Source organism: Dipteris shenzhenensis, chromosome 13, assembly GCF_047967505.1.
Source record: "Dipteris shenzhenensis isolate YYH24624 ecotype China chromosome 13, Dip_SZ_1.0, whole genome shotgun sequence".
In the NCBI taxonomy this organism is placed as follows: domain Eukaryota; kingdom Viridiplantae; phylum Streptophyta; class Polypodiopsida; order Gleicheniales; family Dipteridaceae; genus Dipteris; species Dipteris shenzhenensis.
This window is the reverse complement of record NC_141608.1, coordinates 34,127,425-34,153,165: the sequence shown is the minus strand read 5'-3', so window position 1 is coordinate 34,153,165 and position 25,741 is coordinate 34,127,425. Positions and strand designations below refer to the sequence as shown.

The 25,741-nt window shown below is 44.9% G+C and overlaps 1 protein-coding gene across 2 annotated transcripts in view; it reads right to left on the bottom strand.

Annotated features, from left to right (window-relative positions):
- LOC147895332 (uncharacterized) overlaps positions 1–25,741 on the bottom strand; it is a 212,144-nt gene that overhangs the window by 88,771 nt on the left and 97,632 nt on the right. For both annotated transcript variants that reach the window (XR_015542004.1, XM_087383874.1), the window contains exons 12-15: positions 9,562–9,705; positions 9,342–9,424; positions 9,084–9,225; positions 8,885–8,968 (exon numbers count right to left, since the gene is read on the bottom strand). Coding sequence is in view for 1 of the 2 variants with exons in the window: in XM_087383874.1 (XP_087240000.1) it covers positions 8,885–8,968; positions 9,084–9,225; positions 9,342–9,424; positions 9,562–9,705 (453 nt within the window). In the remaining variant the exon portion in view is untranslated. The remainder of the gene's footprint in view (positions 1–8,884; positions 8,969–9,083; positions 9,226–9,341; positions 9,425–9,561; positions 9,706–25,741) is intronic.

The window sequence follows — 25,741 nt, the reverse complement described above, 5'->3', positions numbered from 1 at the left end:
CACCGAGTCGTCTGTCCAGGTCTCGGTGCCATCGCTGAGGAACGTGAAGGCGAAGCTAGGGCCATCCCTGGGAGCCAAGGCACCAATCCTCCCATCCGCCCCTTTGCGGAGCATGAAGATACTAATGTCGAGACAAGCCGGGAAGGTCCCAAGGTCGGCCACATCCAGGTAGTCCCAGGGGCCAGATCTGTAAAAGTCTCGAGGGAGCTCTCTCTCCTGGAGCTGAGACCCAGCTGAGTCTGCCACTGAGGGGCTAGCGGGAAGGGAAACCTGCTCCACTGGTGGTACAGACACCGGGTGTCCTGCAAGCGGGGGAGGAGGGGGAGGAGGCTGCGGGATAGGCGACTCGGGCTCCACGGAGGCGACTGGCGGAGAAGGTGGAGGAGGTGGAGCGGAGGCTGCACTCGGCTGGGAAGGCGACGGTGCAGTTAACTCTGTAGGAGGGGCGAGGGGAGCAGGGGGGGGAGGGGGATGGGGATGCATCTGGAACTGGGGCTGAGAGGGAGGGGGAGGGGGAGGGGACTGAGGAAAAGGAGGCGGGGGCTGAAACTGCGGGGCGGGCGAAGGGGGGGGAAACTGGGGAAACTGGGGAGAAGGCGGGGGGGTGGGAGAGAGGAGGATCTGAGGCTGTGGAGGGCGGGCTGCCGTCGAAGAAGAGGCTCTCCCAGGTCCCTGGGGCATCTGCCTGTCAGGTCTGTGGAGTGCTGCTGCAGGAATGGTGACCTCTGCCTCCTTGCCTTTATCCGAAATCTTCTTATTCTTTCCTCTTTTCCTTCGAACCTCGGTCCAACCGCCCACTACCTCTGGCCCAGGCTCCGACTGCCTCGGCTCCTCCTGACGTGGCTGTCCGGGGGGGGGAGGTGGGGGCGGAGGGGGCGGGGGCGGGGAGGGTCGAGACGAGCTGGCAAAGCGTGGACAAGCAGCCGCCAAGTGCCCAAAGCCATGGCACCGCAGGCACTGACCTGGCTGTCCGGTGACTATCATGCTCTGGGTGATACTGCCGGCACCTGTAACGATCTCGATCACTGCAGGGAGAGTCGCAGGATCCGCCACAGCCACACGGACTCGGGGAGCTCCTGCCGTGGTCACCGCGTCGGCAAAGGTGTCGTGCATAACCCAGCCAAAATGGGAGCCCAAGTCCCTGACAATCGGCCGCAGCTCAGTAGCAAGCCCTGGAAAAACTAGTGTCACTGGGTGGCGAGGTATACGGAACCGAGTATCGAAATCCGCTGCGCTGAAACCACGGTACCACGGGACTATCATGATGATCTTCCCATCCACCGATGTGGGGGAACCGGCAATCAGATTGCTCGCAGCTTTCTCACTGGAGAGTTTGAGCCAGAAGATGCCCCTTCCCATAAGGGCCACCTCCTCGATATGGCCATCCTCTAGCAAGAGAGTGGACTGGAGCCAGTCCCTGATGGTAGACCTGGAGGGGGAGTGTCCAATGACTCTACCGTAAACAGAGGTACGAGCAAAGTCACTGGCTACCTCCTGAACACGAGATGATTGTTGCTCTGTCAGGATAACGCGGTAGGCATCTGGAGAGGGAGGGTCCGACTGGGCCTCCGGATCCGGGCTGGGGGCCGCCATACCGCCAAGACTAACTGCAAGCTTCCGATGAAGAAAAACAGGCTGCCACCCAAGAAGAGATGAAGCGGCGGTGGAGCCTGGGGGTGAGGCGGGCGAGGCGAAATGAAGGGTCGGAGGGGTCGAAGCGGAGGGCGGGGCGGAGGCTGCGGGATGCGGGGAGTACGGAAGGGGCGGGAGGGCGGGGGGGGGGGGGGGGGGCAGTTGGAATGGCGGGGGTGGAGGGGTGAAGCGGGGGGGCGGGGGGAGCGGAATGAGGCGGGGCGGGTGAAGCGAGGGGGTGAAGGAGCAGCGAGGGGGCGGGTTGGAGCGGGGGGATGGCGAGGGAGCAGCGAGGGGCGGAGTGGAGCGGAGGCGGGGCGAGGGCGAGGCGGGCTGGAGAGAAAGAGGGGGGGGGGACGAGGCGAGGCGAGGCGGGATGGAACGGAGGGGGCGGCTGGAGCGGCGGCGAGGGGGGGGGTTGGAGCGGGGGCGAGGGGCGGGTTGGAGCGAGGGGGCGGGAAGGAGCGGAGGTAAGGGGCGGGATGGAGCGAGGGGGCGGGATGGAGCGAGGGGCGGCTGGAGCGGAGGTGAGGCGAGGGGTAGCGGGGTGCCGGCGGGGGGGGGAGGAGAGGGGACGGGGGTCGAGGGCGGACGGGAGGGGTGGAGGTGGACGCGGCGAGGGGGGGGGGAGCGAAGGGGAGGTAGGGGCTAACGGCGAGGGGGGGAGGGGAAGCTCGCAGGAGCTGGACTTGCTTTAGAACATATTTTTGTCCGGTTTTATAGGAGGCATATCAAAGGATATTCCGAAATAGTATCGCCATTGACTGATCTGACCTCAGATAAAGTACCTTTTATCTGGGGACAGAATCAACAAGAAAGTTTTAATACCATAAAAGAAGCTGTGGTCACAGGACCGGTGTTAAAAATAGTTGATCCCCAAAAAACGTTGTTCCTGGAAACCGATGCAAGTGGCATTGCGGTAGGAGCAGTTCTCCTTCAAGAGGGAAGGCCAGTAGCCTTTGAAAGCAAGAAGCTTTCTCCCTCTCAAAGGAATTGGCCAACTCATGAATTGGAGTTGTATGCTGTTATCCATGCTTTGAAAACATGGAGGCATTATTTATATGGTTCAGAGTTTTATGTGGATGTGGATCATGATACTCTGAAACATTTTTCCAAACAGCCTGACTTGAGGGACCGCCAAGCTAGGTGGGCAGAGCTCATGCAGGAGTTTAATTTGACGATTCAGTACTGAAGAGGAAAAGATAATAAGGTTGCTGATGCATTGTCTCGCATTATGCACAACCTGAGTTTCACAGTATTAGAGAGTGCTCTAATGACCGAGATCAGAGAAACTCAAAAGGTGGACGAGTTTGTCCAGAGCTTATGGCCTAAGGCTCACGTGTTAAAACCCAAGGAAAATGAAAAGGATGACCTGGCACCCAGAAAAGGCCAAACTTCTGCAAGATATACCATAAGGGATGGTATGCTGAAAAGAAATGGCAAGGTTGTAGTACCTAGTCAGAATGATCTCAGGCAGAGAGTCATTCGACAGTGCCATGATAGCCCATGTGCGGGACACCCAGGAGTCGAGAAGACATATGATCTCATGAAGCGAGATTTCTTTTGGCCAAAGATGAAAAAGCATATTCATGAATATGTGACACGGTGTTTCTAGTGTCAGGTAAGTAAGGCCGAGCGGGTGAAGCCACCTGGACTTTTACAGCCCTTGGAGATACCACTAAGTAGGTGGGAGAGCATTTCCATGGACTTTATTGTAGGGCTGCCTACGACACAAGAAGGGTATGATTCTATCCTTGTGGTGGTTGATCGTCTAACCAAGATGGCTCACTTCATTCTGACTAGAGAGTCTGTTAGTGCCCCGCAAGTGGCGGATTTGTTTATTAGACATATAATTTGTCTGCATGGATTACCTAGATCCATAGTGTCAGACAGAGATGTCAGATTTACCGGTTATTTTTGGACAGCGGTATTTGAGACACTAAGGACTGAGTTGGGAATGAGTAGTGGGGATCATCCTGAGACGGATGGTCAGACGGAGAGAGTCAACCAGACTTTAGAGAATATGCTGAGGGCATATGTGTCATTGAGGCAACATACATGGGACAAGTGGTTGCCATTGTTGGAGTTTGCCTACAATGATAGAAAACATTCCTCTACAGGGTTCAGTCCGTTTGAGCTGAACTATGGTTATAGACCAACAAATCCAACTATAGTTGGAGTACCTTAGAAAGTGCCTAGTGCCGCGAACTTTGTGGTTCAGATGCGGGAGATGCTAGCACTTGCGAGAGCTAATATCCGCCAGGCTATGGATAGAGCCAAGGTGTATGCGGATGAAAACCGGTCTATAAGAGTATTTAAGGAAGGAGAAAAAGTTTTTCTCAGAGTTCCTTCGCACTCGAAGTCGTTGACTTCAGGAGAGTGTGCTAAGTTATCACCTCGATACTGTGGGCCGTGGTTAATTCTAAAAAGAATAGGCAAGGTAGCCTACAAATTAGAATTACCACCGGGGTGTAAGGTGCACCCAGTGTTTCATGTTTCTCGTTTAAAGAAATTTTTACATACTGGTGACTCACTAATCGAAGGTGTTGTTTTGTTCCAGGAGATAGAGGATAATGCAAGACGCAAACCAACAAGAATCCTGGAGCGAGGAACAATGCAAGTGCGCAATCGGAAGATCCCCACGGTGTTGGTTGCATGGCATGGTCTACCTCTATCGGAAGCCACCTGGGAATTCGTATACCAGTTACGGAGAGTGTTCCCAAATTTCATCATCGAGGACGCTGATGCTTGAAGAGGGAAGGAATGTTATGCTCTAGCCGAGATAGCATGACCTCGGAAAGATCGGTGGGCATTTTCTCTTAGATGACCGACTTCTGTAATATTTAATGTGCGTAAATAAAATGGTCAAGAGAAGTAACTGCCAAGGTCCTAGGTGAGGGTGTAATGGCATTGACTAGGTGGTTCTGAGTGCTAAGGCCTAGGTGCACCTAAATGTGTAATAATGCCAAGGGGCAAATGGTTCAATTGTGCCCCAAGAGAGGGGTAAATGGTGTACCAAGTAAAAAGGGCTAAAATGATGACATGTGGCAGAGGGAACCATCTAGGGAGTTGTGGGTTTTGTGGATAGGCATGAGACAAAATTACGTATCTGATGAAATTGCAATCCACCAAAACAAGGCTGGGTGGACATACGAGATGCCATCGCCCGTGATTGAGAAGACCAAGAGAGAGATATTGAATAGGTTCGTTTCACCTGCGCACTCCCTCCCTCTCAGCCCGCCCCCTCCCCTTCAGTCTCTCAGCCTCTCCCCTCTACCCCTCCCCTCCTCGCCCCCTATCCCCGCTCCCTCCTCTCCTCCTATCCCTGTTCTCTACCCCCCTACCCTCGTCTTTTTCCTTCCTCATTCTCCTGCAGCATTTTTTGGAGCGGAAGGAGCCTCCAAAATTGTTGGAGTCGGCCTTCTCACCTCGATTGGCGATGGATATTCCGTCAACCACTCCTACTCCACCTCCACCGGCCGCGAAAACTATTACTTTTTCTAAAGACGAGTTGCAGCATCTCAAGAAGGATGTAGAGATTGAATGCTCTACCACGTTGCTAGCACGCATCTTTAGGTCTCACCCCTCCAGATCCCAAGCCAGAGATTGGATGCTTGCGGCTCTCCCCCCAAAACTCACTCCACGATTGTTAGATGTTCGTCTTCTAGGACGAGGTTTTTTCCAGGTTGTTTTTGACACTCCAGAGGCTGCGAACACTGTGCTCAAAGCTGAGTTTTTACACCTGGGACACAGGAAGATCTTCTTTGACGCCTTTGATATTGGTTTCGACTCAGTGGAGGCAAATAAGGAAATCTTTTCGCCCTTCATCAGATTTCCCGGGCTTCCCCAGGTTTACCATCGACTTCTTTCTGTTATTGGGGAGCATTTTGGCGCGGTTACTAAGATCCCACCCCCCTGGGTTGCCATTGACTGCAGCAGAGGCAACCAAGGCTGATGGGGTACCTAGAGTTAGGGTCCTCTGTAAGGATCCTAACCTCAAGATGGACCATGTTATGATCCAGCGCCCGGATGGTTCCTTTTTTCGCCAGAGAGTAGAGATTTCAGGCAGACAGGACCAGTGCAGGATATGCAGGACCATTGGACACTTTGCCAGGGATTGCCTCAGGAAGAAGAAAAGGCCCAAGAAGCCCTCTGGTACAGCTACTACCCCACGGCCTCGACAAGGGGGTGGTACAGGTCCAGCACTTGCTCCTCGGCCTCGACAGAGGGGTGGTACAGGTCCAGCACTTGCTCCTCGACCTCTGCATGGCGGTCCTCCTCAGGATGGTGGTGGTACAGGTCCAGCACCTGCTCCTCGGCCTCGACAGGGGGTGGTACAAGTCCATCACCTGCTCCTCGACCTCCTCCTACCTCAGGGGCATGCGACGCATTCCAGTGGGTTCTGGTTTGTGTATAGGTCCCTCCTTCAGTTCACGAGGATACACTAGTGCACTCTGCTTCACCTCGAGCTGTCCCTCCAGTCTCACCTTGCACAGTCTGAGACACTGAAGCTTCGACCTCCTCCCCGGTTGCAGCTTCTTCCCTAGAACCAACAGTGCCAGACACTCTCCTTGAGGCAGTAGAGGTCTCCGCGGCTGGGCAGACACAGGATCGAGAGCAGTCCTCACTTCCTCCCTTGGATAGGGGGAAGGTTATGGTTTACACTATTGATCCTCTTCCCTCAGAAGGGATCCTTCGCACTCCAGTGTCTGGCTTGCTTCACAGAAACTCATTTTCAGGCATGGCAGATGATTCAGATTTCCCAGAGGAGGAGTTTGTGCCCTCTACTTTTGGTGAGCCAGTGATTGGGTTTCCTGTTGATAGGGCTTCTTCTTCAGGTGGCAGGGTTCTTTCCCCTGTTGATGTTCCGCCACTTGGTTCCATTCCTCGCTCCTCGAGCAGGAGGTCTTCCCCTGTTGAGGGGTTTGTTTCCGCCACTAGGTCGGGTAAGGTGTTCCACTCTACATCCTCCCGTCAGCCTCCACCTTTGTGTGTATTCCCCCACCTTTGTGTGTATTCCCCCATTGGTAAGGAAAATTGTTTTCAGCCTCCACCTTTGTGTGTATATCCCCCATTGTGTATGTGAGAAAGCCGCAAGTGAGACTCCTTCCTTCTCTCCCATAATCTTCACATTATTCACCAGTTACCATGAAGGGAAATTTATACCATCAAATTCGACTATTGATGTATCCAGTAGACCAGACTTTGACGAAGACTTCGACTGATTCTCCATGTGAACTAACAATAGTAGACCACACGCTCGAGGAAGGACGGCTCTGATACCAGTTGTTGACTTTCAAGGCATAAGTTAGGACGTAGGTGTTCTATCCTTCAATGCAAATTACTTCCAATCATATGAAATAGAGAAATTTCCACATGAAAGGTCAACTGCTATTGATTGTATGAAAGATGGTGACTAGACAAAGACTCAAGACACCTAACGACTACGGTGCTTGCTGCAGCGTACAACGGAACAACACTGCGCCACAAAAGCTTATAGAAATCTACCAAATAAAGGCAACACACAGTCGGACCTGAATACCGAAATCTCAGAGTAAATATGACGACATAGACTAACACACAGTCTAATAAATCCGCTACATAAGCTCATAGATGCTTTCTCACAACATACATTAGCAGCACGACACACTCTCAATAGAGAAAACTAGTCCTGTAATATATAGATGGATGAAGAAGAGGGCAACCCCTGCCAACGGCACCTCCAAACAGTTTTCAAGAGTCAAGGCTAGTGTTCGCCAGCAGTATGCGGCGATCGAACTAAGCCACCACCCAGCACAAGGGTGTCTTCATGCTGCTGCCAGAAGTCACGAGTTCCGACTCTCATGGAGCTGTGTGTAAACCTCAAACCGATTGGGGAGCAGAATAGTGCCTATGCATATCCACTCCATCCTTGCATGCAATCGCGCCAAGTGACATGGTATTGCCACCACCTTGAACCTTAGGGAAAGAGTATCTCCCCACAAGGTCTACTAGAGGAAAGAAGTGCCAACAGAGTCATCCCTGAATTGTTCAAGATTTTCATTTATGACAGCATCTGCATCCTCTTGACATATTTTCTTGCAACCATGAATGCCTCTTCCACTATGTTTAAACATGTGGCACATGACCAGTGTAATAGTACACATCTTTACAACGCCACAATACTTAACAATGCCATTGTGTGGCACCCGAACCTTTGACATTGTCCTCAATAATTATGGTGTGCTTCTCCCATAAAAGACGTTGGACTTTTGGTACGGTGTCTCCCTAAAGTCCAAGTGCAACCAAAATTTAGACCTGAAAATTACAGACATGCATGCAAAATAGAATGCATATGCCCACTATGATAATGCCAAGGAAAGAGCAAAAACATGCAGCAATTTTGAATTGCTCACCTGCTAAAGTAATGCAGCACGTGTGAGGGATGCCAGCTTCAAAGCTTCAAATCTCAAAGGGCTTCCAGGCCGCTTCCCTCTAAATTCAAGAAGAGGGATGACGAGGTGTGAAGAAAGAGGAGAGCCTCAGAGGGAAGTAGAAGAGGCGATGAAGAAGGAGAAGACCAGGCAACTTCGAGAAGAGGCCTCAAAGGAGATTTGAAAAGGGATGTGTGTCTGCCAAGAGCCCCCAATTCAGCCCAGAAGGGGATTTGGGAGGGGCAACATGAGAACATGATGCTGGCAGCGTAGAAATGTCAGCCCAGGCTGGAGAAGTGCCAATTGTATGGCTAGAGCAAGCTGGAGCAGGCCAACATAGGTTGCAAGCAGCAGTGCCACACCATAGTCTGGCTGTATGGCATTTCTATATTTCTTTTAAATCTAGTTTCCAGACAAGGTACGCATTCCATACCTATTCCGTACACATATGGAATGCTCCATATGGCTCAGGCTGTATGGTACACACATTTATGCAACCCTGCCTGAAAAACAGGCTTCAAAGCAGATGGTCTTTCTTCCTTGTCCCTGCCCTTGCAGATGTGGCTGATGTCATGCAAACTTACAAAGCACAATTTAGAAGGTTCTTTCTTTTCTGGAAAAAGAAAGAAAAGGAAATTACTTATGGTCAAACATGAAATTACTTATGGTCTGTTAGTACCAAGCTTCACACTACTTCCTTGATCATAATTTCCATATGTAAACACTTTGACCGTTACAGATTCAATTTCAGCCATTTGAAACTTGAGGGATCTTTACCTCTTCAATGTTGGAAGGCCTTTAAATTTATCTTGAAATGATTAAAGTAGATGTAGAAATACCCTCACAAGCTCCATGCTGAAAAATGTGCCACGGCAATCCACGAGGAAGGAAAGGTGTTGCTCCAAATCTTGTCCAAAGTCCACCTGAGCAGACAATCATAAATTTACAAAAGAGTTTTATCATAGCTATATTTGTATAATTCAGCACCTATTTTTGTTAACAATTCAACCATGAAGCTGATCTATAGATAGAGAGTACCAGCTGTACAAAACGGCAAATCAACCGTGCAATCTGTCTTTGGTCATCCTCACTGCTCAGGCTATCCAAGGATTTGTGAAGAGATTTACTAAGTTCAAAGACAAAATGCCTCGTAACTGGATCATGTATACGTTGGTTATCTCTGCAACAAAAATGTCCACAACACGAGACATAAAGAAAAGAAATGCAGATTGATCAGCTGTCATTTTATATTCCCTCTTGGGCAAAATTTCATCAATGCATTGAAAGGTTACTCACCTAGAAACGTGTGTTAAGATTCGCTTGTAGACGGAATTGCGTGCATCTCCATCAAGAGTGTCTAGAATATTTACTACGTAAGGCTGCAAGAATACCAACACAAGCACACAAATATTTGTAATGCTAATCGAAAGAAAGATGGAACATCAGGTAGTGAAGTTCACATTTTGATATAGCTTCCTGGGATTGATGAAAAGATAGCATGTAGAAAACTCATCACCATAGAAAGTAAATGTGTTAAATCTGGGATGTATGTCATGATCTTGAAAACAATGGACTCCAGAATCGCCATAGCTTCCTCAGTTGCTTGTGCCTTTGTCAAATGCTTTGTGATGTCCCGCAGCAGCACATTAAGTTCACTTTCCTACAATCTCTCTCATTAAAAGATGTAATTTACATTATACAAAAGCATTCACCATAATCATCAATTCAAACTTAACTAGAACACCAATGCAGGTACTCACTCTAACATATTTGCATGCTATTACTGCTTCTACACTAATACCATTACATGCAATCAAACTTTTGACATTAAACTTGTCATCAAACTTTTGTCAATACAACACACAAAGTGATCACAATATACGAGAATGAGAGTATTAAAGATGCTAGTACACTATAACTACAATTACCCAAGTCATGTATCTGACACATGCTAACTAATAAGATCATCCATATTTTCAAAATAGGAGAGACAAGAAAGATGCAGATAACTATAAGCAAATTATGGTTAGCAATCTAATAGCCAAGCTCGATAAGACCTGCCTTCGGACACTTGTGCATCTCTGCTGGTGTCAAAAATTGAAGCATTGCACAATAGAGGCATCAATAAGCATTGTAGACAAAGCAATAGGCAAGCACGACCCACTTCGTAGACTTCAAAAAAAAATTCAGCGCAGTACTGAGGGTAAGATATAGGAGACAATAGGAAAGGCTGGAAGTTTCTTGTCCACTAAAGGATTCCTCAAGAGCTCAAGAAAACAAAACTTCAATTACACAAGGAAGTGCTAGCTAAATTAGCAAGATCCTTCTAGATGATTAAAGCATACATTATAAGATCCACACGATTAGAAAGAGTAATGTTGAGAATGGATGCCATCTCTCGAACCTACTTACACGTTTATTCTCAAAGCTGGATGAGTGTACAGATAAGCACAAATGGAAGCTTATATCATTCTCTTACTCAAATGATGGATGTCCTCAAAGACACATCGATTTTTATAGTATGTTCTGTCAACTCTTTCATATACAAGTCAACATAGAGTCCCAATTATCCAAACACACAAACAATTGATCCTCACACTTGAAGGAATAATGTCATGCTAGTAATATTCAGCCTAGAATTGGAGGGCAATTCAGAATGGAATGCATATATTTGAGAAAAAATTAATAGCAGGCATGGAGGTACTTTTCATCTTGAAAGATAAGAAAGAAAAAAAGAAATGAAAGATATATTGACGTCCGCAAGAGGCCTCGCGGGCCTATGGGACAAAGTGCGGAATACACCAAAAGTAAAAAACTCATACAAGCCATAAAGGGCTGGAGCAAAGGGCGCGCTAAGGCCCTTGTTGAGTACTATGCTGAAATAAAGAGCTAAATAGCTCAAGCAAAATCAAGTACAAAACATGTCATATCATATCATATCATATCATATCGTATCATGTACTATCTGAAGTAGGTTGAGAGCTCCTGATAAAAACAATTGTATTTGAGACGATTCTAGCAATTATTGTATTTCTAGAAGGTTGGAGAGCTCCATTTCAGACAATTATGGTGTTTGAGAGAACTCTAGCAATGCAAGATAAAAAACAAGTAGGATTGCTGCTTACTTCTCATAATATATTGTAAAGATAACTCGTGCCTCACTCATTGGAGCATGCTTCAACCACTTGTAAACATCCTTTATGGTATTTTGTTTGTTGCTAAGCATTTCAGAAATAAGAGAATCAACCATATATGAAGCTCTTTGTATATTTCGAGGAAAATCTGCTATAACATTACTACAACCAAAAAAATGAGTATTAGCTTGTTGGGTTTAATCAAATTACAAAAGTATAAAGCCAAGGAAAAGTTTGCATCAAACCTGAGGATGGATGTAATTACTTCAACATTAATCTCTTTCTTATGATTCAAAGATATTAAAATCGTCTTTTCACCAAATTTAAAAGTATGAGGTTATTGTCGAATTTACAACATAGCGTTAAATGAACTTCCAATATACTGTAATAGAGCCATGTTTTCATCAGTCATCTTACTAAGACAATAGTCTACATCATATTCTTCTTCACTTGCTATGTCTTCTATATCCTCCTCCTGCTATAAAAATATAAAAAAGTTATGAGATTTACACATCCCAAATAACGGCTTTATTAAAACATAAAAGTATAAAGATTCCCCAAGGCTGCTGCTACTGCTGCCCTCCTTCTTGTTCCCCTCCTTGCTGCCCCCTCCCTCCACTCCTTGCTTCTCCTCCCTCCCCTCCCCTCCCCTCCTTGCTGCCCCCTCCCTTCCCTCCCCCCCCGACTCCCCTCCCTCTCGCTGCTGCAGCCCCTCCTTGTGCGCTGCCTCCTCCCCCACGTGCTACCTCTTCCCTCCTCTCTCTTCTACCTGCTGCTCCCCCCGCCTTCTCCCTCCCCTCCCCCCCGACTCCCCTCCCTTGCTGCTGCAGCCCCCCCGCGCTGCTGCAGCCTCCCCCCGCACGCTGCCTCTTTCCTCCCCTCCACCTTACCTGCTGCTCCTCCACTCCTCCTCTCCTCTTTCCTCCCCTCCTCTCCTCCACTCCTCCTCTCCTCTTTCCCCCCCTCCTCTCCTCTCCCTCCTCTCCTCTTGCTGCCCCCCCTTTTTACTGACGACTCCTCTGCTCATCCTCTCTCACCCTCTTCCCTCATCTGAAGTACCCTTTTATCCTTTAGGGGTCTCATGGGCTACACGAAAGCGGACGAAGTTCAGCCTTGCGTTTGAATCGGTCTTTTTCACCTCGATTGACGAATGGGTTTCCACTCAGTCAATCCGTTACCGCCCACACCAACCGCGAGAACCGTCACTTTCTCAAACGATGAGCTACAGCAGTTGCAAAAGGAATTGGAGCATGAGTGTTCCACGACTCTCTTTGCACGCATCCATGGCTCCCACCCCTCCAGGTCACAAGCTAGAGATTGGATGCTTGCAGCGCTTCCTCAGGAGCTCGCCCCCCACCTTAAGGATGATCGTTTGTTGGGACAAGGTTTCTTTCAGGTGTGCCTAGATTCCCCGGACGTCACGAGAAACTTGCTACATGCCGGGTTTCTATTTCTAGGCTACAGGAGGATTTTTTTGTTTCCCTTTTAACTGGGCTTTAACCCAGTTGAAGAGGACAAGCAGGGAGTTTTTGTTTTCATCAGGTTCCCTGGTCTCCCCTCAGTTTATCACCGGCTTCTTTTAGTTATTGGCGAGAGGTTTAGTTTGATAGCAGAGATCTCCCCTCTTCCTGGCGAGCCCTCTTCGGCTGCTGAGGCGGTTAGGATGGATGGGGTACCCAAGGTTAGGGTCATTGTCCAGGACCCTAATATTTCAAATGACCACATCACGCTACAACAACCCGATGGGTCCTTCTTCCGCCAGAGATTTGAGGTTCCAGGTCGGCAGGACCAGTGCAGGATTTGCAGATCCTCGGGGCAATTCACCAGAGATTGCCCTAAGAGAGGATTAATCTCTTTTATACGATCAGAGAGGATTGAAACCTTCTCTGTACCAAATCTCAAATACTGAGGTTCTTTTCTAAAAATGATCATGACATCAAATGAGCTTTTCATTTTATCAAATGTAGCCAAATTTCCAGAATGGATCAGTGTCATAGCTTGTATTCTATGTTTGTGTCTATTTTGCTTTTTCATCGTGTCTTCAAGGCTCTTCTGCTCATGGGATTCTACGACCAAAGTTAGAGATGATTGCACTGTTGAAGTAGAAGGGAGTGCCTCAAAATCTCTACCCTTCACTAGTGCAGTATTGAATTCATCAATTTCTTCTCTTTATATTACATGCAAATAAGTACGAAAGATTAGATTAATGATCTTTAAATTTAAATCTTATTTAAAAAATTATACTTAATTTTAAAAATAGAGAGTTCATAATATAACCATGTGAAGCATAATTATCATGATGGAAAGCACTATCATCTTTCTCTTCATTCACCAACCTCTCTATGATCAGGTCATGCGAGTCTGTCTCTTAATCATCATCAGGTGGGATATTATAAATTTCGAGATCCTTATCCATGTCATCAGTCTCCTTGTACTATATCTCTTTTTCATAGCCCATAATTAAGTCCGCTTGAAGCTAAAAATACGTCATAAAATGCTTGTTTTCAATAATATATGTGGAGTATTATTTTCTGAGGAGATCCTTAAATAGATATCCCATCGTGCACATGATGACCTTCCAACATGCCAACAGCAAATTCTCCACCATGGTAAGCAGGAGACTCCTACTTTTATGGGACTTCCGTAGTTGTTTTTTTAATAAGGTATAAACTTGAGAATATCTCGTTCTTCTAGCACCAATTGCAAACATTTTGAATTTCCTTTTATGTTCTCTTGTAAGGTCTCTTGTAAGGAGTCATCACGATTGGGACTCCGCATACATAAGAAGAATGATTCAAAAGATTGAATTATTATGCCATATTCTTTCTTGCCTCTCTTTGCGGCATAGATACTACTATAGATCTTCAAATTTAAAGAACATGCTCGCTCTAGAGTAACCTGCATGCTTTCTTTGTATTGTTTGTCAACAAAAACGATAATGTTACAAATTGTCACTTTGTTAATGGTGGTATAAACTATTCTATCAAGAAAGTTATGGATCTCATTACTAGAAACTTCATTGATGAAGAATAGTTGGAGCTTGTCTCATGCTGACTCATTCTTGATCAAGTGATCTTCTGAAACTTCTCCGTAGTTTAGAAGCTTTCCAGACTCAGACGTAACATCTACACTAAACTAAAAGCTGTGGTGCATATTTATCGGCATCTTTATCTCTCTGATCAGTCTTTCTCCGTATGCAACCATCTGTTGTGGGATTTCTTTTCTCATGTAAGAGGTTAGTACTTCTAATCCATCTTCATCATTTTTTATTCACTTGTTTGTCGATAGCTTTACCGTAGGTGTTGACAAAGACGCTTTATGCTTGAAAACATTATACTCAACATTACAATGGCTAAGTGGAATGCTTTTCTCTGTCAACAAATACTGAATGGCACTATTCACTGCATCACGTCTCACCTGCACATTGACGCATTCCTTCAAGCAGTAGTCTTTGTCTTTCTTTCCGAAAAATCATTCTTTTTTTAAAAGTTTCTATACTATCATGGATACATACTTGTCAGCTAGGCACTTTAGAGGCCTCCACATCCTTACGGTCAACTCGTTCTTATCCACCACCTTTGACTTTCTCGTCGAGACAAACAAAGGAGCTAAGCAGTGGTCTTTGTCTTTCTTTCCGAAAAATCATTCTTTTTTTAAAAGTTTCTATACTATCATGGATACATACTTGTCAGCTAGGCACTTTAGAGGCCTCCACATCCTTACGGTCAACTCGTTCTTATCCACCACCTTTGACTTTCCCGTCGAGACAAACAAAGGAGCTTCGTAAGTCAATTCTCCATGCTCAACAATATGCACGTCTCTAAAGTACCTACCTGACAAGTATGCATCCATGATAGCACAAAAACTTTTAAAAAAAGAATGATTTTTCGGAAAGAAAGACAAAGACCACTGCATGGAGAAATGCCTCAATGTACAAATGAGACGTACTGTAGTGAATAATGCCATTCAATATTTGTTGACATAGATAAACATCCCACTTAGTCATTGTAATATTGACTATAATGTTATCAAGCATATAGCATCTTTTTCAATAGCCACAGTAAAGCTATCGGCAAACAAGTGGATAAAAAATGATGAAGATGGATTAGAAGTAGTAACCTCTTACATGAGAAAAGAAATCCCACAACATATGCTTGCATATGTAGAAAGACAGATCAACGACATAAGGATGCCGATAAATATGCACATCTTTCAATTTAGTGTATATGTTACGTCAGAGTCTGAAAAAATTCTAAACTACAGAGGAGTTTCAGAAGATGACTTCATCAACAATGAGTCAGCATGAGACAAGTCCCAACTATTCTTTATCAATGAAGTTTCTAACAATGAGATCCATAACTTCATTAATAAAATAGTGTCATCTTATGTAGGATGGGATATCTATTTGAGGATCTGGAGGCAATGAGATCCATAACTTCATTAATAAAATAGTGTCATCTTGTGCACGATGAGATATTTATTTGAGGATCTCTCCAGAAAATGATACTCCACATATATTATTGAAAACAAGCATTTCATGGCGTATTTTTAGCTTCAAGGGGATCTAATTACGGGCTATGAAAAAGACATAGAGCACAAGGAGACTGATGACATGGATGACGACCTCGAAGATCATAATGTCCCACATGATAATGATTAAAAGATTGACTCGCATGACCCGATCATAGAGAGGTTGGTGGATGAAGAGAAAGATGATAGTGCTTTCCATCATGATAATTATGCTTCACATGGTTATATAAAAAGGCCACAACGACAATACATAGCAGTATGAACTCTCTATTTCTAAATTAAGTATCATTTTTTTAAAAAGATTTAAATCTAAAGATAATTAATCTAATCTTTCGTGCTTGTTTGCATGCAATAGAAATAGAAGAAATTGATGACTTCAATACTACACTAGTAATGGGTAGAGATTTTGAGGCACTCCCTTCTACTTCAGCAGTGCAATCGTCTCTAACTTTGATCGTACAATCCCATGAACAGAAGAGCCTTGAAGACACGATAAAAAAGCAGAACATAGAATACAAGCTATAATTCTGATCCATTCTGCAAATTTGGCTACATTTGATAAAATGAAAAGCTTATTTGATGTCAGGATCATTTTTAAAAAAGAACCTCAGTATTTGAGATTTGGTACAAAAAAGGTTTCAATCCTCTCTGATCGTATAAAAGATATTAATGACAATCTTATTGTGGACATCATCAAGTTTAATACTATTTTTTTCTTTAATTACTACTTCAATCTTTTAATAAAATCTAATGAACTAACATTTCTTTATTTGTTGATGCAGTGTAGTTATATCTCAGTATTCTAGTGCAATGCAAAATCGTGTATACATGCTCGATTCCTTTTTTTTCTCTATAATTACCTCCATTCAAACGACGATACAAGATATTTATACTTAGTTAAACCCTTTAAATTTAAATCAGGTGCGAGTCATCTTTATGCCGTATCATGAGGAGTAAGTATCAACTCCAATCTTATTTTTACTATTTCTTTAATAAAATTATGTCAAATAATAATCGTTTTTAATTCGATCATGTAGCTCACATTGGAGTCAAGCGCTTGGGACCTTGAAGACAATCGTTTGTGGTTTATGAATTTAATAGCAGGCGATCATGCCAAGACGCCAAGATTATTATTCTCTTAATATTTTTGTTACTTTCTTATTTTATATCTTATGATGATGACATATTAATTTGTTTCATATGTCATGATAGACAGTGCTGCATATCGGCTAGTATCTACTATTAGAACAACAAGAGAGCAACAAGACTAAGTAGATTTCAAACGACGTCTACCAATAGAGTAAAAAAGATGGGCATGGCTGTGAGTAGAGAGTTGCATATAACTGCATGTTCCTTAGTTGGAATTTTTTATTTGGAGTCACCTGTTAAAATAGAATCATATACAGAGGACGATCTACTAATGTTTCGGACTGAGAGTATTTAGCACATAATTGCTACCATTGACAAAGACCGTGCAAGTAAAGTAGCAACACATCCTCCAAGAGAAGAAGAGACTCAGTCTAATGAAAACAATATTGTTAACGTTGAGAAACAACTTGAAAATATGACTACATTTCAGTACAATGAAAACACCATTCTTAACGTTGGGACACAACTTGAAAATATGACTACATTTCAGCACGTATGAAACCTTATCTTTTTACTTCTATGCTTGTTTAACAAAGTCTTTATTTGGGATGTGTAAATCTCATAACTTTTTTATATTTGGATATAGAAGACATAGCAAGCGAAGAAGAATACGATCACTTTTCTCAGTAAGATGATTCATGAAAATATGGCTCTAATGCAACAGATTGAAAGTTCATTTAACGCTATGCTGTAAATTCGACAACAACCTCATATTTTTGAATTTAGTGAAAAGATGATTTTAATATCTTTGAATCCTAAGAAAGAAGTTAATGTTAAAGTCAATACAGCCATCCTCAGGTTTGATGCTAACTTTCCCTTGAATTAAACCCAACAAGCTAATACTCGTTTTGTGTTTGTAGTAATGTTATAGCAGATTTTCCTCAAAATATACAAAGAGCTTCATCTATGTTTGATCCTCTTATTTATGAAGTGCTTAGTAACAAACAAAATACCATAAAGGATGTTTGCAAGTGGTTGAAGCATGTTCCTATGAATGAGGCATGAGTTATCTTTACAGCATATTATGAGAAGTAGCGAACCGTACTTGTTTTTCTCTTGCATTGTTACAATTGTCTCAAACACACTAATTGTCTAAAATGGACCTCTCCAACAATAAGTGCTCCTCTGTCTCACTCACTCTTAAGTGCATAGCATGCAAATCTACTGCTCTCTGGATATACGTGATGCTCTTCTTGTATCAATCCTCAGGTGATGGGATGAAACCCGCATCTGCCCAATAGCGATCCTTATTACGTATGAGCCCAAGCCCGTTCTTTAACAGTCAAAGCTCAAATTAGTCTAGTTTTTTGTTTAAAAGTATCGAATGAAATTTGTAGCTTGTGAGCTGTGTGTTATTATATGTAATGGTAGTATGTCAAAATATGCAGTGAAGCATAATTCTTAGTGAAATTATGATATAAAATCTTAGAGCACATTTCGAAACTTCACCTATATTTACTTTTCAAACGTTTGGAAACTCCAAACATTTGATTATAGCTATAGCCAGGAGTTACTGCTAGTCATGAATCAAATAGGTAGAAAAAGGACACCAAGGAATGCGACCATGAAAATAACATTTGAAATAGCAAGAATCCAATAGCCTAAGGCCTCTATACAAAGAGAACCTATCATACAAGAAAGCATAATTGTCTTGGGCTGACGTTGCTCCAAAACGGTGAGCACTAGCATGGCTTGCAAGCTACACATAAGTGTGAATATTTAGGATGTTCAAACCCAATGCATCTTGGGTGTACAAACACAACTATACTTATAGAGGGAGCGCCTTACGATCTTTGGCCTTTGCCCTATCCATATCCTTCGCCCTGTTTATATGCTTCTTTTCTCCTCCCTTATAGACCTCTTTCACGCTGTCGTTCATCCTTTTCGGTGCGACTTTCCACTCACATTTGTGAATTCTTCTTTCCTTTCAACAACATGGCGGCTTATGAATTTGAGAAGACTTTCAGCAAAGAAAGATTGGCTCTCAACAAGACACAAAAGCAAGCTATGAGTCACGATGACCATGTTTATCTCTCTCATGAGGAATGGTTGGCATTCGATGTTATGCATGAAGGCTTTGAAGACACACGTCGGGATTGGAAGGATCCTCCTCCTAATGTTGGAATTATGCTGGAGGTTGATGAAATTGTAGATCATGTATGTGAATATGCCAAGCATGCCGTCATATTCTTTTTTCCGGGTCGTATGCCTACTACAGTAGATGTTGGCAATTGGCTGACAAAGACTTTAGGAGGTTGTTTTGTCCGTAAAATGCACAATGCTGCAGAGGGTTTTTTTGAAGTTATTATGGTGGACGAGCAGCATTAAAAAATGCTTTTTTTTTTTAAAGAGTGATATATTCCATTCAAAACAAATCATACAACAGGTGGGAGAGAAAGTACTCTATCCCTAGCCTCAACAATGTGGCAAAAAAGCCATGGAGGTGGTCTAAAATGCCACGACATCCCAAAAGGGGTCAAGTGAAAAAATAAAGAGCAGTCCCATGTCCTCATGAAGGATATAAGTCTCCCACGAGCTGCCAAAGAGGTGCCTGTACACCGCTCCCACTGACTCCTAAGAGTGAAAATAATCTCTGCCCAAAAGGAAGCGAGAGTGTCAACGTCTGTGCACTCTCCACTCTCCACTCTCCACTCTTGTATGGGCAGCAAATGGTGCATGTCTTACCCTCGTCCCCTACCAAGGATTATCAATCCTTGATCAAGCATCGTTGTCTTGTTTAGGTGGAGGTGGTTGACTTTCCTCAATGCTTGGCCTCTCTTCTGCTAAAATTTCATAGGGAAGGTCGTATGCCCACGTAGGCCAAATGGGAATTCCAACAGATTTTGTATTTTGTGGGAGATGAATATCCCTACTCCTGAATCCTACTCTGTTACAATTAGTAATGTGGCTATGGGGAGTGCCTTTTCCAAGCTCAAATGGGGACTTTTTGCAGGTGCATGCTTTGAGTGCAAAAAGTTTGGACACATTTCTTCGCAATTCCCTTTGGTCTTACATAAAATAACTCCAGATGTCATTCCTCCTTCAGTACAAAATAAGGATGCTCTTGGTCCTTCTATGGCTAAAAATAAGAGCATTAAACCTGCCACTACTTCATAGGATAAGGGGAAGGCACAAGTTGCTTCAAATGCAAATCCCATTGTTTCAATATCCTCTCCCTCTCCATCTAAAGCCAAGGAAAACAACACTGGATCTTGGCAGACTTCGAGGAAAATTATCTCGCCTAGACAACCTCCACCTCCTCGGACTTGGATACCCTTGCTGAAAATTTAGGAATACCCATTACATGGGCTGTTGTAACAACCAGTCATACATTATTTCTTGGAGAAGAAGAAGTTGCTAGCTTATTGTCCTCTCATCAGACTAATGTTTCACCTCACGGAAAAGGTCATGACCCTAAGGTGGAAATGCAATCTTGATCTTTTCAATTACATGATCTCTCAGCTGTATATAGCTGTACAAAATGTCTGTAAATATGCTTGATCAAATCACATGCCTGACTCTCAATGTACAGGGTTTACGTGACACCCGTAAATGGAAACTTCCTGGCATATGTTCATGATTTGCAGCCTCATATTGTGGCTTTTCAAGAGCATAATCAGCATATGTATGCACGAAAGCCATGACATTTTGCTGGTTATGATATATTTTATGCAGGGGAACATTCTTTTTCTGGTGTTGTCTTTCTTATAAAGCATTTCTATCAGCCTGTTGTTGCAGCTTCCAATGATAAGGCAGGCAAGTGGATTATTATGCACTGTCTTATTCAAGGTGAGATACTTGAATTTGCCTCAGTTTATGCACCTCAATCTTCTAATCGAAGAGCTCTGATTTGGAAAACTAGATTTGGAAAACTATGCAACAATATCACAATAGACATCATGCTTTTCTCTGTGGTGATTTCAATAATGCTCCCTAACAAGGGGATAACAGTTCTAGCATACCCACCTGATGGCCATTGAAAGGCAACAATGGTTTCAATTACTATTGCAGCTCAATCTTGTTGATCTTTGAAAGGAATTAAAGTCTATGTACCTCGGCTTTACATTTCAACATAATTCACAGTTTCCTTACTGTGCATGCTTTGACCGTTGGTATATGGTCAATGTGTGGCAATATGATGCTCTCACTTGCAAATTGTGGGTCATGCTCTGTAATGGCTACAATTGTTACTCCAGCAGGGAGTCGGCTCTTGTGTCCCGCGCCGAGGTGGAGAGTGGCTACCGTCCTTCAGGTGGATCTTCACTTCCGCCCCGCTCACTCAGCCCCGCTCCCCACTCGTTCGTAGCCTCCTCATGGTTTGGAGGCGGCTCCGTCTCAGTCTCATTCAGTCCCAGCCCAGCTGTCAGGAGGAGATCGATCGCCAGCCGCTCGTCTGGAATGGGCAGGTCAGAGACGCCGAGGGCCTTCAGTTGGGGGAGAGATCACATATCAGGTGGGACGGCTGGATGAGGGGGCCAGCCCGGTCCCTTCGAGTTTGGAGGGATACGTACAGACATCTGGAGATGGCCGATCTGGCAGACGCAGCGGGAGGTGCACGCGGAGTCCAGGCGAGACGCACGGAGATCGACGGAGCGATCCCAGCCGCTTGGTTGGCTCCACCTGAGCCTCAGGTCCTCATGCCTGGAGACACCCACTGGCTGGGACAGTTCACCCCCCGTGGCATCCCACTGGTGGTCGCAGGACGTTTGGATGACTCCTCTATCGCCTTCTTTGCGGTTTCAGGGGACGGACGACTCAGGAGAGAGGATGCGCTCATTGACCCCCTACTACCGTGGCAGAGGGTTAGGGTCGTAGGCCTTCTGGGGAAGGTCTGGCATACCGACCCTAGTATCGAGCAGGACCAGTTGCAGCTTTGGCGTCTTTGGCTCTGGGAGGGGCGGGCCTTGTCAGAGCTTGAGTGGGACCCAGGAGAGTGGTGGTGGCCAGAGATTGTGACAGGACAGGGGCAGACTTCCTTCTTCGCGTACAGCACGACTCTGGGCAGGCGAATTCTCGGGAGGATGCAGAGCCGCCCCCCCACCCAGCGTCCTAGCTGGTACGCACAGGGTATTTCCAGGTTCTTTTTGCAGGCTTTCTGGAAGGCCTTGTGGGAGAGCTGGCGGCCGCGGAAGATCTCGTACTTCCTGTGGCTTCTTACCCACAAAGGTCTTCCAGTGGGGAGCTGGTTGAGGCAGATAGGCCAGGACGGTTGCTGTCAGATTTGCCATGCGGATGAGGAGTCACCAAAACACTGCCTGTGGAGCTGCATGCGCGCCCAGGAAGTGTGGAGGTGGACTTTCGGGCTTCTTACTCGTGCAGCACCAGAGCTAGGAGTGATCACTTGGGGCGCGTTCTGTTGGTGCAGCACCGCACCTGGTCTTCATCACTTGTTCGAGGCATGCCAGCAGGACCCCACTTTCCTTATCACACAGGGGACGTGGGGGCCGCTCGAGGGTATCCCACAGCACCTAGCAGAGGCTGATACAGGAGTTCGGGAGAGGCAGCCAGTCTGGGAGATTATCAGCAGCATTACAGGATGGCACATCTGGACCTCGCGCTGCGCGCAGATCCTCGGTGGCACCTCCTTATCGACTGCCCAGATCATGGCGGAGATTTGGAGTGAGATTATTCATACCCTCAGAGGCCAGTGGGACCAGATTCAGGGAGACTCCCGGGCTGGTCAGGAGAAGCGGAGACGCTTCCTCCAGGCTTGGGATTCACAGAGCCTCTTCTTCGAGCAGACTACGCAGGGCCTTCGGTGGCACTACTCACCACCCCGATGGCTGTTCATTCACACTCAGCATATTCCTCCGTGAGAGTATGATTTATTATGCTACCTTTTGGGCTGCGTCCGGTTTGTGAACGCAGCCCGTCAGCTATAAGCTGACCTCTTGTATCTTGTTCTCGAAGTAATATAATTAGAACTGTTTTTTCGGCAAAAAAAAAATGGCTACAATTGTCTTTCCATGACATGCCATTTTACAGGTTACCACAAAAAAGACTCATTATTAATAATAGTCATTTGGAGCATGATGCATATAAAGAGCTGGTTTGTCATGCCATTGCTCCTCTTTGGGATCAGTCCCAGATTGACATAAATAATGCATGGAATGGCATGGCCATGACTCTTTGCAGGGCAATTCCTTAAGAGCTGAAAGCATATATTGGTCAAAGGTCTTTCACCACTTGTTGGCTTTTTAAGTTTCAAAGGGATCCACTCAGCTGAGGTGATTTGTGATTTTTCCTTTGGCTGCCATATAATATGGTTTAGGGATGCATTATTCACCCCAAAAAAAGTGTGTGTTTTGGAAGTGGATTGTAACAAAGAACAACACAAGGGTCTTTCTTTCTTTTGACTACGCAGTAAGTAATGCTGAGAAAAATTCAAACTACTGCAGACCTTCCAAAGCTCACCATTGATCACCTTGTAGATTAATAGATCTTTTTTTAGGAGGTTTTGCAAATCACTCAGGAATAGAAAAGTTACTCTCTTCTTCTGGCTTTCTATTCATGGAGCGATTGCAATGAATCAATGGAGAGATCGTTTGAAGCTGATCCCTCTTGTCCTCGGTGCTTATCGTCTAGTGAGTCTCTTTAGTACTTCCTCACGGAGTGCAAACTGGACCAGGATCATTTGAACTAGGTTAGCAAAATTGTTGCGCAAGTTTTCCTCCTCCACTTTGTTCATTACTTGAGGTTTATTGGCCTGGCTTTCACTTATCCGGCCTCAAGTATTTTATGAGAGTCAGGACTCTCTTGGGCTATCGGTTTCGGCATCACGATGTATAGTTCTATTGACTTCATGACGTACTTGCCTCTCCATATAGCCCTGCACATGCATCATTGAATATTAGCTAGGAGATTGTAGCAAACATCACTACCTGACTGATTTGGAGATCTAGATGCACTAAGGCTATTGATGACACCCAAGTCCACCTAGCTCATACCTTGGCTGGTATTTGCACAAATATTAAATACAGCCTGATAGCTCTCTGGTTGAGGATGCAAGGATCTTCTAGGTCTACTTCGGCCATGAGGATGACTTTTCTCAGAAAGTTGTTGTCCTTTCTTTTATGAGATCATTAGAGGCATGAAGTGGAATTTCTAGCCATAATCCTGGTCCTTCTTAGGTTTTTCCTTTGCTTGGACTTTTTTAGTGGTGTTTTACCACAAGTTTTTCATGCCCCACATGATGTATCTATGCCTTGAGTTTCTTCGCTAAGCCGTTTCTTTCATGCTTAATAGAAGTCTTTTTCAAGGGAGGAAAAGAAATAAACCAATTTTGGCTAGTCTTGTTAACTATCACAGAACCCTCATGGCAATTGCACTCTTACGCCCACCTCATCCTTTCTCTACTTGATTTATGAGAGTTATTTTTTCACAATATACTTCCTATTTCCATTTATTTGGTCATACCTAATAGACATACCTTTTTGGGCAGAAAAATAAAGAAATGGGCTGGAACTGAGTAGATTTGCTATAAAGTAATTGGGAGTAGACTATTTTGGATAAGAGTCCTGCTGCCTCCTGTTGTGGGCAACTTAGAAAGGCTTTGACCCATCCAATAATCTTCATTGTGATCATGGCTCACTCCAATCTCATGCAACAAAGGTAGTAGTCAAGTTCTATGCAAAGATGTACTCAGCTCAACCACCCACAGCAGATATCTTTGGTGCCAATAACTTCAGTAGTATTATACCCTTGATCATGGCATACCAGATTAGAGCCACTTCTTCAATGTCCCATTGCAATGAGTTGTAAGAAGGCCAACTTCTTGAGCCCCCCTATTTTGGACTTCACGCAGGCAGTTTCATTCAGATATTAGATGAGCAGTCTAGTACAGGCTGGTTCGCCGTTTCTAAGGAAAGCTTTAAACTCAAGTCGCACAAATTCAGCATGATGCAATCATGTGTGATTGTCATTCTTTCCAAATATTTGAATCCAACATGTTAGGAAATAACATTTCAAAGTTACATTTGATTCACCATGTTTTTACCTTTTAGGGCCGATTATTGACCCCCCCCCTCCCCCCCAAAAAAAAAGAATCAGAGGGAGTGCAGGGAGGATCTTGCAGATTGAGGCAGCCCTTCCAGTGGATTGGGTAGACACAAATGATATGCCTCTTACTTGCTCCGCTTGGGCAGATGCTTTTACGAGAGGGGGTAATCCTCTTCAGGTTTTGGCCTTTCGAGATACACATGGAGATGCCTTGGTTTTTTATGTGCATGATGGTGGCAGATTGTTCAAGTCCACAGAGGACATCTTACTTGAGTCTGCCTTTCAGCCTATCAGGGTTGTAGGTCTTTTGGAGCAGGGATCAGACTCAGAGTGGTTTCTTGACCCAGACCCCTGGCTTCTCTCCACTGGATGCTGTAGGCTTTGGCTCTACGGGAGAGTTTCCATTAGGTATTTGCAGTGGGACCCTGGAGAGTGGGAGTGGATTGACGTAGGGCATTGAGAGAAAAGCATCCCCTGCTTTCGCTACATGGTCAGTAATGCTAGGAGATTCCAGCTCAGTAGTAGAGGTTGGAGACCTTCCAGAGTTCCTCATTGGGAGGCATTTGATATCACTGCGGATTTGCAGAGGTGCTTCTGGAGGAGACTCTGGAAATCCCACAAGAATAGAAAGATCACTCTTTTCTTTTGGCTTTCTATCCATGGTGGGATTGCAGTGAACATTTGGAGATCCAGATTCAGAGCCGACCCTACTTGTCCTCATTGCCTCTCTGCTTTGGAGACGATTCAGCATTGCTTATGGGATTGCAAACAGGCGAGGATGATTTGGATGGGGGTAGCCAGGATTTTCAGTCACTTTGTGCACTCCCCATTCTTTATGACATAGGGCTCAGTGGCTTGGCTTTCTCTTACTGGGCCTCAGGTCTT